At 63.0% G+C, this 11,246-nt stretch overlaps 1 protein-coding gene across 7 annotated transcripts in view; it reads left to right on the top strand.

Moving 5' to 3' along the window:
• SLC45A4 (solute carrier family 45 member 4) overlaps positions 1-7,300 on the top strand; it is a 70,913-nt gene extending 63,613 nt beyond the window's left edge. For 6 of the 7 annotated variants that reach the window (XM_039845923.1, XM_039845925.1, XM_039845924.1 and 3 more), the window contains exons 4-8: positions 270-449; positions 892-1,883; positions 2,538-2,637; positions 3,720-3,931; positions 5,633-7,300. In XM_039845923.1, coding sequence (XP_039701857.1) covers positions 270-449; positions 892-1,883; positions 2,538-2,637; positions 3,720-3,931; positions 5,633-5,986 — 1,838 coding nt within the window. In that variant the 3' untranslated portion in view covers positions 5,987-7,300. The remainder of the gene's footprint in view (positions 1-269; positions 450-891; positions 1,884-2,537; positions 2,638-3,719; positions 3,932-5,632) is intronic. The other variant, XM_039845930.1, reaches the window with a different exon arrangement.
• Positions 7,301-11,246: the final 3,946 nt, after the last annotated feature.

Below are 11,246 nucleotides of genomic sequence, written 5' to 3'. Positions count from 1 at the left end.
CCCCGTGAAGGCCGGGTCAGGACACCGTCTCCACTTTCAGTCACGGAAAGGCAAGGACGCTCTCCGAGGGTGACTGAGCAGCCAGTGTGAACAGGGAGGCAAAACAGCCCCGTGGTCGGCAGACGTGGGAAAGCCCGAGCGTGCGTTTTGTGCGCAGGGCGCCCCCCCTGGCTGGGGCGTGAGCGTGGCCGTGAGTGTGGCCGTCTCGCCCCGGCGGGGACCGTCGGCACCTGGGCGCTGGGCTCTGACTGCCCCGGGTGCCGCTTCAGGTCTGTCCCTCGGCGACGTCCCGTCCCGGCAGCCCATCGGCATCGTCCTCACGGTGCTGGGGGTGGTGGTCCTGGACTTCAGCGCAGACGCGACCGAGGGGCCCATCCGCGCCTACCTGCTGGACGTGGTGGACAGCGAGGAGCAGGACATGGCCCTGAACATCCACGCCTTCTCCGCCGGTGAGCACCCCTCCTCCCCAGCCCCACCTGGCCAGGGCCCCCGGTCAGCTCCACCGCAGACGCCCACGTGGAGGCGGTGAGCAGGGACCCCCAGCTCAGTGGAGCCGGGATGGGGCTGGCCCGCTGGCCAGGCAGCGTTCGCGTCCCATGGGAATGCCCACGCCCGCAGCCTAGCGGGTGGCGGTTGGTGCTGGGGCACGGGGGCCCGCTGTCTCCCAGCCTGACAGCCGTCTGTCTGCTCCTGGTCCGTTCAGCAGGGGTCAGCGGGGCTGTCGCGTTTTGCTTCTGTCATTTCCTCACTGTCCCTCCCAAACCGTGTCCTGACTGGTGCGACTGTGGGTGGTGCCCTGGCCCCCTTCCAGGTCTGTCCCGGCCTGTCTGCCTGGGGGCCGAGGCGCCGGCACCGCTCACTGGCCACTTGCGTCCCCTCCTGCCCACTCAGGCCTTGGCGGGGCCATCGGCTACGTGCTGGGGGGACTGGACTGGACGCAGACCTTCCTGGGCACCTGGTTCCGGACGCAGAACCAGGTGCTGTTCTTCTTCGCGGCCATCGTGTTCACGGTGTCGGTGGCCCTGCACCTGTGCAGCATCGAGGAGGAGCAGTACAGCCCCCAGCAGGAGCGCGGCGCGGAGGCCGCGGCCCCGGACAGCAGCGCCCCGCTCCCCGACGACGCGCAGTCGGAGCACGCGCTGCCCCTGGACTACCTGGAGGTGGACCTCGTGCGCAGCAAGAGCGACTCAGTGCTGCACGTGCCGGACGCCGCGCTGGACCTGGGCCCCGAGCTGCCGTTCCTGCACGACATCGAGCCCTCCATCTTCCACGACGCCTCGGCCCCCAGCACCCCCCGCAGCACCAGCCAGGACCTCGCCGTGGCCAGGCTGCCCCGCCTGTCCTCGCTGCTCAGGGAAACCGCCAAAGAGGACGCCACGCTGCTCGACAATCACGCGAACGAAGCCAAAGTCCCGAACGGGAGCGGCTCCCCGCCGAGGGACGGCCCCCGCGTGGCCCCGAAGCCCGCGGCCGCGCCCGGCTGTGTGCGGCGGCGCCGGCACGTGTCCCGCCGGCACGCCTCCGGCACCTTCTCCTACTACGGCAAGATCGGCTCCCACCGCTACCGCCACCGCCGCGCCAACGCCGTGGTGCTGATCAAGCCCTCGCGCAGCATGAGCGACCTGTACGAGCTGCAGCAGCGGCAGCGGCAGCGGTGCCGGCGCCGCAACCAGAGCGGGGCCACCAGCTCCAGCGCCGACACCGAGAGCGAGGAGGGCGAGGCCGAGACCACCGTGCGGCTGCTGTGGCTGTCCATGCTGAAGATGCCCCGCGAGCTCACGCGGCTCTGCCTCTGCCACCTGCTCACCTGGTTCTCCGTCATCGCCGAGGCCGTCTTCTACACCGACTTCATGGGCCAGGTCATCTTCGACGGGGACCCCAAGGTGAGCGCCAGGGCCCCCTCTGCCGGCGCGGGGAGGGGTGGCGCTCACAGCCGGTCACGAAGCCTGAGCCAGAGGAGCCCGGGCACAGCTGGGCGGCGCTGCCCGCCACGCCCCGCACGCGACGCGTCCTCATGCCCAGGGCTCTCTCTCCCAGGGCCCCTCCCGGAGCCCCAGGCTGTGGTCAGGGACCGTGTGAGCCCACGGTGTCCACGGTCAGCACTTAGGAAGGCCGAGGGCTTTCGCCGGGCAGGAGCGTTGTCAGAGGCCAGAACCGAGGCGTAGCTTCGGTGCACCAGGCTCCCCAGGCTTCGTACCTTCCACAGCGATCGGTTATCACGCGCGGCCGGGCTCAGCTGGCGCCGCTTCTGTCCCCGTGGTGTTAGCTGGCTCACGCCTGTGGCTGAGTCACTTTGGGCTGGGCTGGGCTGGCCTCAGCTCGGGTCCCTCCACGCCATCCCTCACATGGGTCTGTGTGAGCTCCTCCGTGTGGACGCCAGTCAGGTCGGGCCAGATCCAGGGGAGGAGCAGGCTGGCCGGTGCTCGTCACCTCTTTAAATAGCTTGCCTGCAGCTGAGATGTAAAATACCCTCTTTTGCCCAGAGGGTGTGGCACGAGGTCGCTGTGCCCTGAACCCCAGTCTCGTTTCTGCAACAGGCTCCCTCCAACTCAACCGCCTGGCAGGCCTACAACGCCGGCGTGAAGATGGGCTGCTGGGGCCTGGTCATCTACGCAGCTACTGGTGCGATTTGCTCAGGTAAGCGGTCACCGGGTCTGGAAGTGCGGCCAAGGGCATCCTGCTCCTTTGAACGGGGCCATGTGTCCCACAGGGACAGAATCACGGAAACTCGTGCGTCATCTCAGGGAGAAGCCACTGGAGCCCGACACTGGCAACCAGGAGCCCCGAGAACCGAGTGCGGGCCATCCTCCGTGTGCCCGCCCCTGCCGGCGGTCCTGCGGGAGGTGGGTGGGTCCGACCAGGGATGGGCTCAGGTGGTGGCAGGGCTGCAGGAACTGTGCCACTGAGGCCGTGGTGCCTTAGGAGGACAGAGGTAGGTGGTGTGGGCACAGGAACCGGGCGCTTCGGTCCTGCGTGAGGGCCGCGGTGAGCTCGGGGCCTGCCTGTGGACGGGGCAGCTGCAGAAGTCTGTAGTGCACAGAGGCCACTCCCTGGAAGCACAGTTTTTATCCTGGGTGGATGGGGATCGGGGGGATGGACGTCAGTCCTGGGCATGACGTGCCCAACACGCCCGCAGGTGGGGCGTAATCAGTCAGGGGCCTCCTACCATTCCCATCCGATCCATGGAGGAGGTGGCCGGCTTTGCGTCAGCCTGACCTAGCCTTGAGAGCGGCCGACATACATGGCACGAAGTAGCTGGAAGCCAGTGTAACGGTCACGTGGCTGTCGGTGCTTTGACGGGGGTCCTCAGGACAGTGATGTGAGGCTTCCTGGTGGGGTGACATGCAAGCTCCTGGGTCAGGAAGGGTGAGCAGGGGTCTGTCTTTCCAGACCCACGGGCACCCGTGAGGGAACAAGCAGCAGCCCGAGTCCCCGAAGCAGGACTGGTGTAGGGCAGAGGAGGCTGCGGAGTGCGGCCGGGCCAGGCTGGCTGGGCGGGGCAAGGGGCCGGGGAGCAGCAGGACGGGCCGGCTGATGGGCTCTGGGACCCAGAGGCCAACCTCTTTCTGAGGATCTGCGACCCCTGGACATGGGGCACAGCAAGCTGCAAGCACGTTCGGGGCCAGCGTCCAGCCTTGGGGCCGGGGCTTGGGCGGAGCCACAGGCGTGAAGCGGCCGTCTGCCGGTCAGCGTCCTGTGAGGCCGCGCTCTCTCTGCAGCCCTGTTACAGAAATACTTGGACAACTATGACCTGAGCATCAGGATCATCTATGTGCTGGGGACGCTGGGCTTCTCCGTGGGCACGGCCGTGATGGCCATGTTTGCCAACGTCTACATCGCCATGATCATGATCAGCACCATGGGCATCGTGTCGATGAGCATCTCCTATTGCCCCTACGCTCTGCTCGGGCAGTACCACGACATCAAAGAGGTGCGTCTGTGGCCGCGGGGGCTGGCGGGCAGGGTGCCGGGGCGCCAGGGCGCCGGCTGGCCAGCTGCAGGTACGCACTGTGACGGACCACGGACCGCCTGGCTCCAAAGCCTGACTTGTCCCCCACTCACCTAGACCACGCTGCATCTCACACGAGGATGCGCTCAGGGCACAGGGGCCTCCTGGGCCTTTCTTCCAGAGCGGCCCTCTGCCCGGGCCCGTCTGGCACAGGCTCCCCGGCTGCAGGAGTCCCTTCCTTCGGCCACCTGCCTGCAGGTTCCAGGTGCACCCTGGCTTGCTGTTGGTAGAGTAGGAGGCTGCCTGCCCCCATGGACCCCTCTCAGGCCGCTGGGAAGGGCAAGCTCTGTCCTATCGGACAGTGCAAGCCACCGAGGTAGGTCTACACTCCAGCAACCACAGCAAAAGGTGAAGACGGGTAAAATCAATTGTAATAGCGTACTTGATCCAGGGCATCCAAAACATCATTTCAACATGTACTCAACATAAAACATTGCGATATTTTGCATTCTCACCCGGTCCTCAAAATCTGGTGTTTGCTGTGCACATACAGCACTTTGGGTCAGATGAGCCACTTGTCAGTGCTCAGTAGCCACAGTGCGGGTGTTGACGATGGTTTTCAGACTTAACGCTCAGACCCTTCCCAGGCAAAGAGAAAACACCGTGAGCTTGCGTCTCTTCTTCTACGCCTGAGCCATGTTTAACTTTCTAATCTCTTAAACTGTCACTAAAGCAAAGTTTGCTGTGGCAAGGACACAGAATGACTCAATGTTGTATGTCGAGCACGTGTTGGAGTAACGGTACTTGGTGCCTCCCAAGTGCCGAGCTACTGCAAACCTGAACCTTTTAGTTGAGGTGTAACGTGACTACAGGAAAGTACGCACATCGCAGGTGAACAACTTCGTGGATTGCGGAGGGCGGACCAGGCTCGTAAACCTTCGCGGACGAGAAGCAGGACAGTGGTCCGCTGCCCCAGCCCCGCCCCCACCGCTGCGGACTGCTCGTCACGCCGGGGTTTGAGCGTGTAGGCCGAGTGTCTGCCTCTCACTCGCCTCGTGTCCGAGTCCCCTCCTGCTGGCCGCGGCCCTTCGTGCCTCTGTGGCCACTGCACCCACCCATCCTGCCGCAGGTGGCGTCGGGGTTCTGCCATGCGGGGTCCCCTGACCCTGCTGCAGGAGGCGGGTGTCGCGTGAGCATGGGCCGAGGGGAAGGGGCGAGGCTTCGCGGTTCCGCACGTCAGATGGCTGCCTGACCCTGTGCCGCACTCCGTGGGTGCCATCTCTGTCGCGGTCAGGTGCCTCTCTGTCCTCGGGCAGTAGCTTTACGTAAGACCTGACACTCGGCAGTGCGAGGTCCTCGGCCCGGCGGCTCCAGGGCCACCCTGGCTGCTCACGGCCGCTTGTTTGGAGCGTCCAGCTTTAAGGAGTCGAGCCCCCCGCCCACAGGCGTGGCACGTTCCTCTGGTCTCGTGGCCGCCGCAGATTGTCGGGAGCTCTCTGTGCGGCCTCGCCGTCCACGTGCAGTGAGTTCTGCGTCCTGCGCGCTCACCCCTGTCCATGTCGTTCGACTGACTGCAACGGCCAGGACTTCCAGCGCGGGCGGGCGGGCGGGGAGGGTGGCGGGGCCGGTGCGCTCCCTCCGGGTCGGGCCGTGGCGCTGACCGTGGCGCGCTGTCTCTTGCAGTACGTGCAGCACAGCCCCGGGAGCTCCAGGCGCGGCTTCGGCATCGACTGCGCCATCCTCTCCTGCCAGGTCTACATCTCGCAGATCCTGGTGGCGTCCGCCCTCGGGGGCGTGGTCGACGCCGTGGGGACTGTGCGTGTCATCCCCGTGGTGGCCTCCGTGGGCTCTTTCCTGGGCTTCCTGACGGCCACGTTCCTGGTGATCTACCCGGAGGTGTCGGAAGAGGCCAAGGAGGAGCAGAAAGGCCTGTCTTCCCAGCCGTCCAGCGGAGGTGCTGGCGAGAAGCCCACGGTCCTGAGGCTCTCGCGGAAGGAGGGCCTGCCGGGACCCGTGGAGACGGAGTCGGTGGTCTGAGCCGCACCCCTGCGTGCACGCATCCCCGCGGGGCGGCAGGCGGGCGGCAGGCGCCCCGAGCGTCTTCACTGAACGGAGCAGACAGTAGCAGTAGGGTAGGTCGAGTCACGAGGCAGAAATTCCACACTGATTACTTTTCCACAATTAAAAGAATCATTTGAAATCTTTTTTTTTTTTAATTGAAAAAGATCTTTTAATTTCAACTTTATCTTTTATTCTGCAGGTATATTATTCTGCATGTTTTTAAATTGTCAAGCAGATTTACAATATAGACCATAAGCAATTTAGAAAAAAATAAGATTTTGTATTTCTGAAGTTATAATCGAAAACAGACCGTCTGGTGTTCTTTGCTGCATTTTATCTGAGTCCGTCAGATCATAGTCGTGTAGTCAGTGACTAACGTTTTCACCAAATTTTTTCTCTGGACGCCTGCAGGTGTCTGGACGCTCCGTCAGACCTCGCCGCATTTTGTTGGTGCTGCAGCCATTGGAGAGCATTTTTCTTTATCATTATTTTAGGGAAAAAAAAATTTTTCCTCCTGAACTGTTATTTTTTTATTTTATTATTTTTTTTTTAGCATCTCTCCTCAGAGAGGTTGATGCGTTGTGCCCAGGGCACCCTGTTCCCGGCAGCGGTGGTGGCCGCACACCAAAGATGGGAGGGCCAGGGCTTGGGGCTGCTGGTGGGTGGAAAAGGGTGGCTTGCAGGGGCCACTGCGGGCTCCCCCCACCGCTTCGTGCCCGCGGTCTCCTGGGCGAGGTCTTGGAGGCTCTCGCTGCACTTTGCTGTCTTTCGACCACCTGCTGGGCCATCCCTGAGGGCGGGGCTCTGGGCGGGGCCCCTCCCAAGGCCTGCGGCCAGGCCGGACACTGCTGAACTCTTGCGACCTCGTCACCCGCTCACCCCGCTGGACGCTGGAATCGGGCCAGAGGCACGGTGATGGGGGTGTCTGTCTGCGCCGGAAGGTCCTCCGCCAGACGACGCGGCTCGGTGGCCCTGGTTCAGCGGGAAGAGCCGTCCCCAAACGCCGCAGCTACTGGCAATGGTTTTCAGACCGCACTGTACAGCGAGCGGCTCCCGTGGCTCCTTCGGAGCGGTCAGTCTCAGGAGGGGGAGGCCTCCCCGCGAACCGGATAAAGTAGACACTTACACACTTCGCTGCCTCAAGCCGATTTTTTTTAAAAAGTACTTTAAAATGCATGAGAATCATGCTGCAATATGATCATTCTAAAGCAAATATATATATATATATTTCAAGATGAAACTAAGCAGTTTTGAAATAAATTACTTGAATTTTCTGGATATTTAAAGGAATGACTGTGTTTAATGTACTCGACCGGCTTCTGGTCTTGCCATGTCTCGGCCGCTGGTGGCACTTTGTGGCTTGTGTTTTGGGTGCCTGTCCACATCAGATGCACTCCGAGGCCGGGCACCCTCCCTCCGAAGGCCAGCTGCAAGACACGAGCGTTTTCTGTGTGTTAAACATTGGGAACGGCCTGTGACTCTTGTGCATGGACGGGAAGTGGCCCTCCTACTACTGAGAGCACCCACGGCAGTCCCGAGAGCCCACCACCCAGCCGGCCCTGGGCGTCCACTCCCCCTCTCATCACGGGGGGCCCCAGGCGGGTCACTTGGATGCAGTTTGAAGCTCGGTGGTTTTAAGATCGCAGGTTCTAAGGACCACGTGGGGTGTCCAGGTGGCAGACTGTCAGCCGGTTTATCCTGTTCCTCCAGGGGCCTCCTGACAGGAAACAGGGAGACGGCAGGAGTGGGGACATGGGTTGGGTGAAAGGGGGCCCAGATCAAGGTCTGAAATGAGCCAAACGCACCTGCCCTCCACAGCCGGCTCAGGCCAACGCAGGGGCTCAGGGCCCGGATTCTGGGAAGCAAGAGGAGCTTGTGGCGGGACCACCTCCCGACAAGGGCGTTTAACCGTTGAGATCCGACCTTAAACTTGACCATGATCTGAAATAAAGACATCGAAGGACGTTTGGTAGGGGTCGCTGTTGGGGGGACAGCAGCTGTGAGGATCGAGGTGGCAGGTCGGTGGGGGGGCCGGTGGCTCGCCCCTCGGCGCACAAGCCAGCGCTCGTGCTCGGCAGGGTTTAAATATGTGGAAGCCTTTCGGATGTTTGCGACCAAAGTCTGTCTGACTGGGTCAGACGCAGGGGAAGGAGGTGCCTGGGCCCCTCGCACCTCAGCCCCGTCCTTACCAGGAGATCGTTCCGGGATTGCACTAACTTGAAACTCAGAGTGTTGTCACCTTGTGTCTTAAGCCAAGAGGCAGGGCTGCTGTATGCAGTGTGATTGCAGACTGGTTTAGGTGTGTGTTTTCCGACACTGTACCTCAGACGTGGGAACGCACTTCCTCTGTGGCCTGGTCACTTGAAGGCTCTCTGGTGCCCTGGCTGAGGGGAACGGGCAGGACGAGCCCCACAAGCATCCGCTGGGTAGGAGGGCCGGGTGGCGGATGCTGGGACAGCCTGGAGGCGGCCTGGCAGAGGCCCTGGGGTCTGTGGACACCGGTCTGAGCAGGGGACTTGGGAGCACGTTTGCAGGAACATGACTGGTTGCTGTTTGTAAATGGGCTCATTACTAAAATCGGGCAATGTCAATCTGATTTGCTCCTTCTAAAACTCAGCTAAGAATATTTTAAAGACATGTCCCGATCACGTGGCAGAAGCCTGCACCGTGCGGAGTGTGCGAGGCGGGAGGGACGGAGGCCACTGGCGGCGTTAGGCCACCCGCCTCTGCGCCCTCCTCCCTGCCGTCCGCTCGTGGCGCCGGGGAGCTCCCGGGTGCCTGGGGCGCAGGCTCCAGCCCGGCATAAACGCCACTGTCCACAGCCTCCTGGAGCCCCTGCGAGGGCCAGTGGCTCCACAGTCATCAGGTGTGTTTCTGAAAGGCACCAGTGCGTGAGGAAGTGAATGTCTGACCCCAGAACCCCAAGGTGCAGGGCGCCATGGGAACGGGGAGCTTTCGGGGGCTTGAGCGGAAGGGCAGCGGGCCTCTAGCTGGGCTGCGCGTGTGGCATGTTGGGAAGATGCTCCGCAGGTCCTTCTGTCCTTCCTGTGGCTGACGGCAGCACCTGTCCCAGACCGCATGCGCTCAACATGCCACACTATGCCAGGCGTGAGCCAGCTTTGGAAAAACATGACTTTTCTTGAACTTTGGCCTCTGTCTACCTTGTAGCCAGCGGTGCTGAGCCCAGGTGCAGCTGTGGTGGGTCCTCCTGGGCCAGTCGCCGCTGGGCAGACGGGCCTACCGGTCTCACGTTACCTCTGCCGGCGGCTGCTTGAGACGCACCGACTTCCTGCCTGCTCCCCAGCTCGGAGGGCTGCTGCTGTCGGGGCACTGGTGTCAAGCCAGCGGGGCTGGGGACACGGAGCAGCTTTGGGGCCCAGACGAAAACTGTTCTCATTACCTCCTGTGGGAAGCCGGCTACCGCCTCCCCGGCCCGAACCCCCATCTTCCCCCACGGTGGGCTCCGCTGGGACCTCCTGAGAGCCCCGCGCCCGCCCGCCCCTCCCGCGGCGCCCCCTGGCCCTGCCAGGCTCCAGGGCCACGTCTCCACGTGCCGCAGACCGAGACTCTTGGTGGCAGAATGACTCGTCACCAGAGAAAGTCCCTGGGCGTCTCGGAACAAGCTATTTAGTTCCATTGCGAACTGGCCACAGGACAACTTTTATCAACTTATTAAGTTGGGGCACTGTCAGCTCTTGCTGATTCTAGCAACGATATCAGTGTGTGTTGAACACGCACCATTTTACGAGGAAAAGAGATGATAAAGAAGAGAATCTTTCACCAGGTGGGCGCAGCAGCTCGGCATGTGCCTGTCCCAGCGCGGAGCCCTTGGGTCTCGTCCCCTCCAGGGGGACGCGTGCCGTCACATCCCCACTGTGCACAGGGTTGTTGCGTGACGCCTCCTGCGTGGCCGACCTGGATGTGGACCCGGCCCCTGCGAGCTTCCCTCTGTTGTTGCTCTGCGGCTGAACCCTAATAAATCTTCCTACAAGGTGACCACGTGGGTGTGTCTGTGTCCTTTCCCCCAGCCCCTCCCTCTGCCCTCTCCAGTCCTGGGTGGGTCCGAGGAGGGGTAGGCAGACCACACCTACACCTGGGCCATGGCCAAGTCAGTGGGTGGGGGTGGGCCCAGTGTGCACTCAGTGTCCCCAGAGGCTCCCTCAGCTCTCAAACGGGGGGTGGGGCCTTGTCTCTGCCCACCCCACATGGCTCAGCCTGAGTCAGCTGGGGATGACGCCCGCCCACCCAGCTCACTGGCTGAGCCGGCACCATCATCGGCCACGTCAGGTCGTGGGCCAGGTGTCAGCCCTTCCTGGTGGGTGGACGGTAGGGTCCTCCACCTGTAGAGAGCATGTGGGTGGGGGGGGCCCTCAGAACCCGGGCCCTGGTTCCCTCCAGCGAGCACACTGGCCAGGCTGCCGCTGGCGTCGGGGCATGGGCGCCCTGGAACCTGGCGGGCTGGAAGTGACCATGACACCCTCCCCGGACCCCCATGTGGGGGATAAGGTAATGAAGGGGGTGGGGATTTGCCCAGGGTCACACAGCCGGTGAGATCTGGACCCAGCACAGGTGGATTCGTTCAAAGGTCACTGACCCCCAGTGGGACTGGGGGTGCTGAATCAGGGTGCTGAGGGGCCGCAGAGATGGGAAGGAGAGGGCTGGTGGTATTGAGGTCACCCTAGAAGCCCAGGATCCAGCCCAAGCCAGGAGCTGGAGGCCAGAGCACCGACCACACCCCCTCCCCAGCCTGGGCCCAGTGCTTGTGACCTAGCGCCCCACAGGTAAGACTCACTGCACCTCCCCGCATGGGACCGGGGGTTCCACGCGTCCCTCCTGCTGCTGCGGTGCGGGGTGCAGACGGCTGCTCTGGACGGTGCAGGGCGGGAAGCCGAGCCGGCAGCCCGCCTCCCCCAACACACACAGCCCCCCCCCCACCGCTCACACCGGTGTGCAGCGCCCCCTGCCGTCCGTCCAGATGGAGCCCCCGCGAGGGCAGTGCCTGCTCTGGCCCAGGTGGTCCTTCCTCCCCTCGAGGCGCCCCCGCCCTCCACCACCAAGGTGCTGGTCCCAGGATGCACTGCACGCCTTTGCCAGGTGGCCCTCTTGGGGCTGGGGCAGTAGGTAACCAAAAATCAGTGTCCCGGTCCAAACACCTTGACATCTGTCCCCACATAGGCTAAGGCAGAAAGTTTCTTAAAACTTGGAGCACACTACATAGTTTATAACCTACATGTTT

Source organism: Pteropus medius, unplaced genomic scaffold, assembly GCF_902729225.1.
Source record: "Pteropus medius unplaced genomic scaffold, Ma_sr-lr_union100, whole genome shotgun sequence".
In the NCBI taxonomy this organism is placed as follows: domain Eukaryota; kingdom Metazoa; phylum Chordata; class Mammalia; order Chiroptera; family Pteropodidae; genus Pteropus; species Pteropus medius.
The sequence above is the reverse complement of the archived record's forward strand: the minus strand, read 5'-3'. Positions and strand labels throughout refer to the sequence as shown.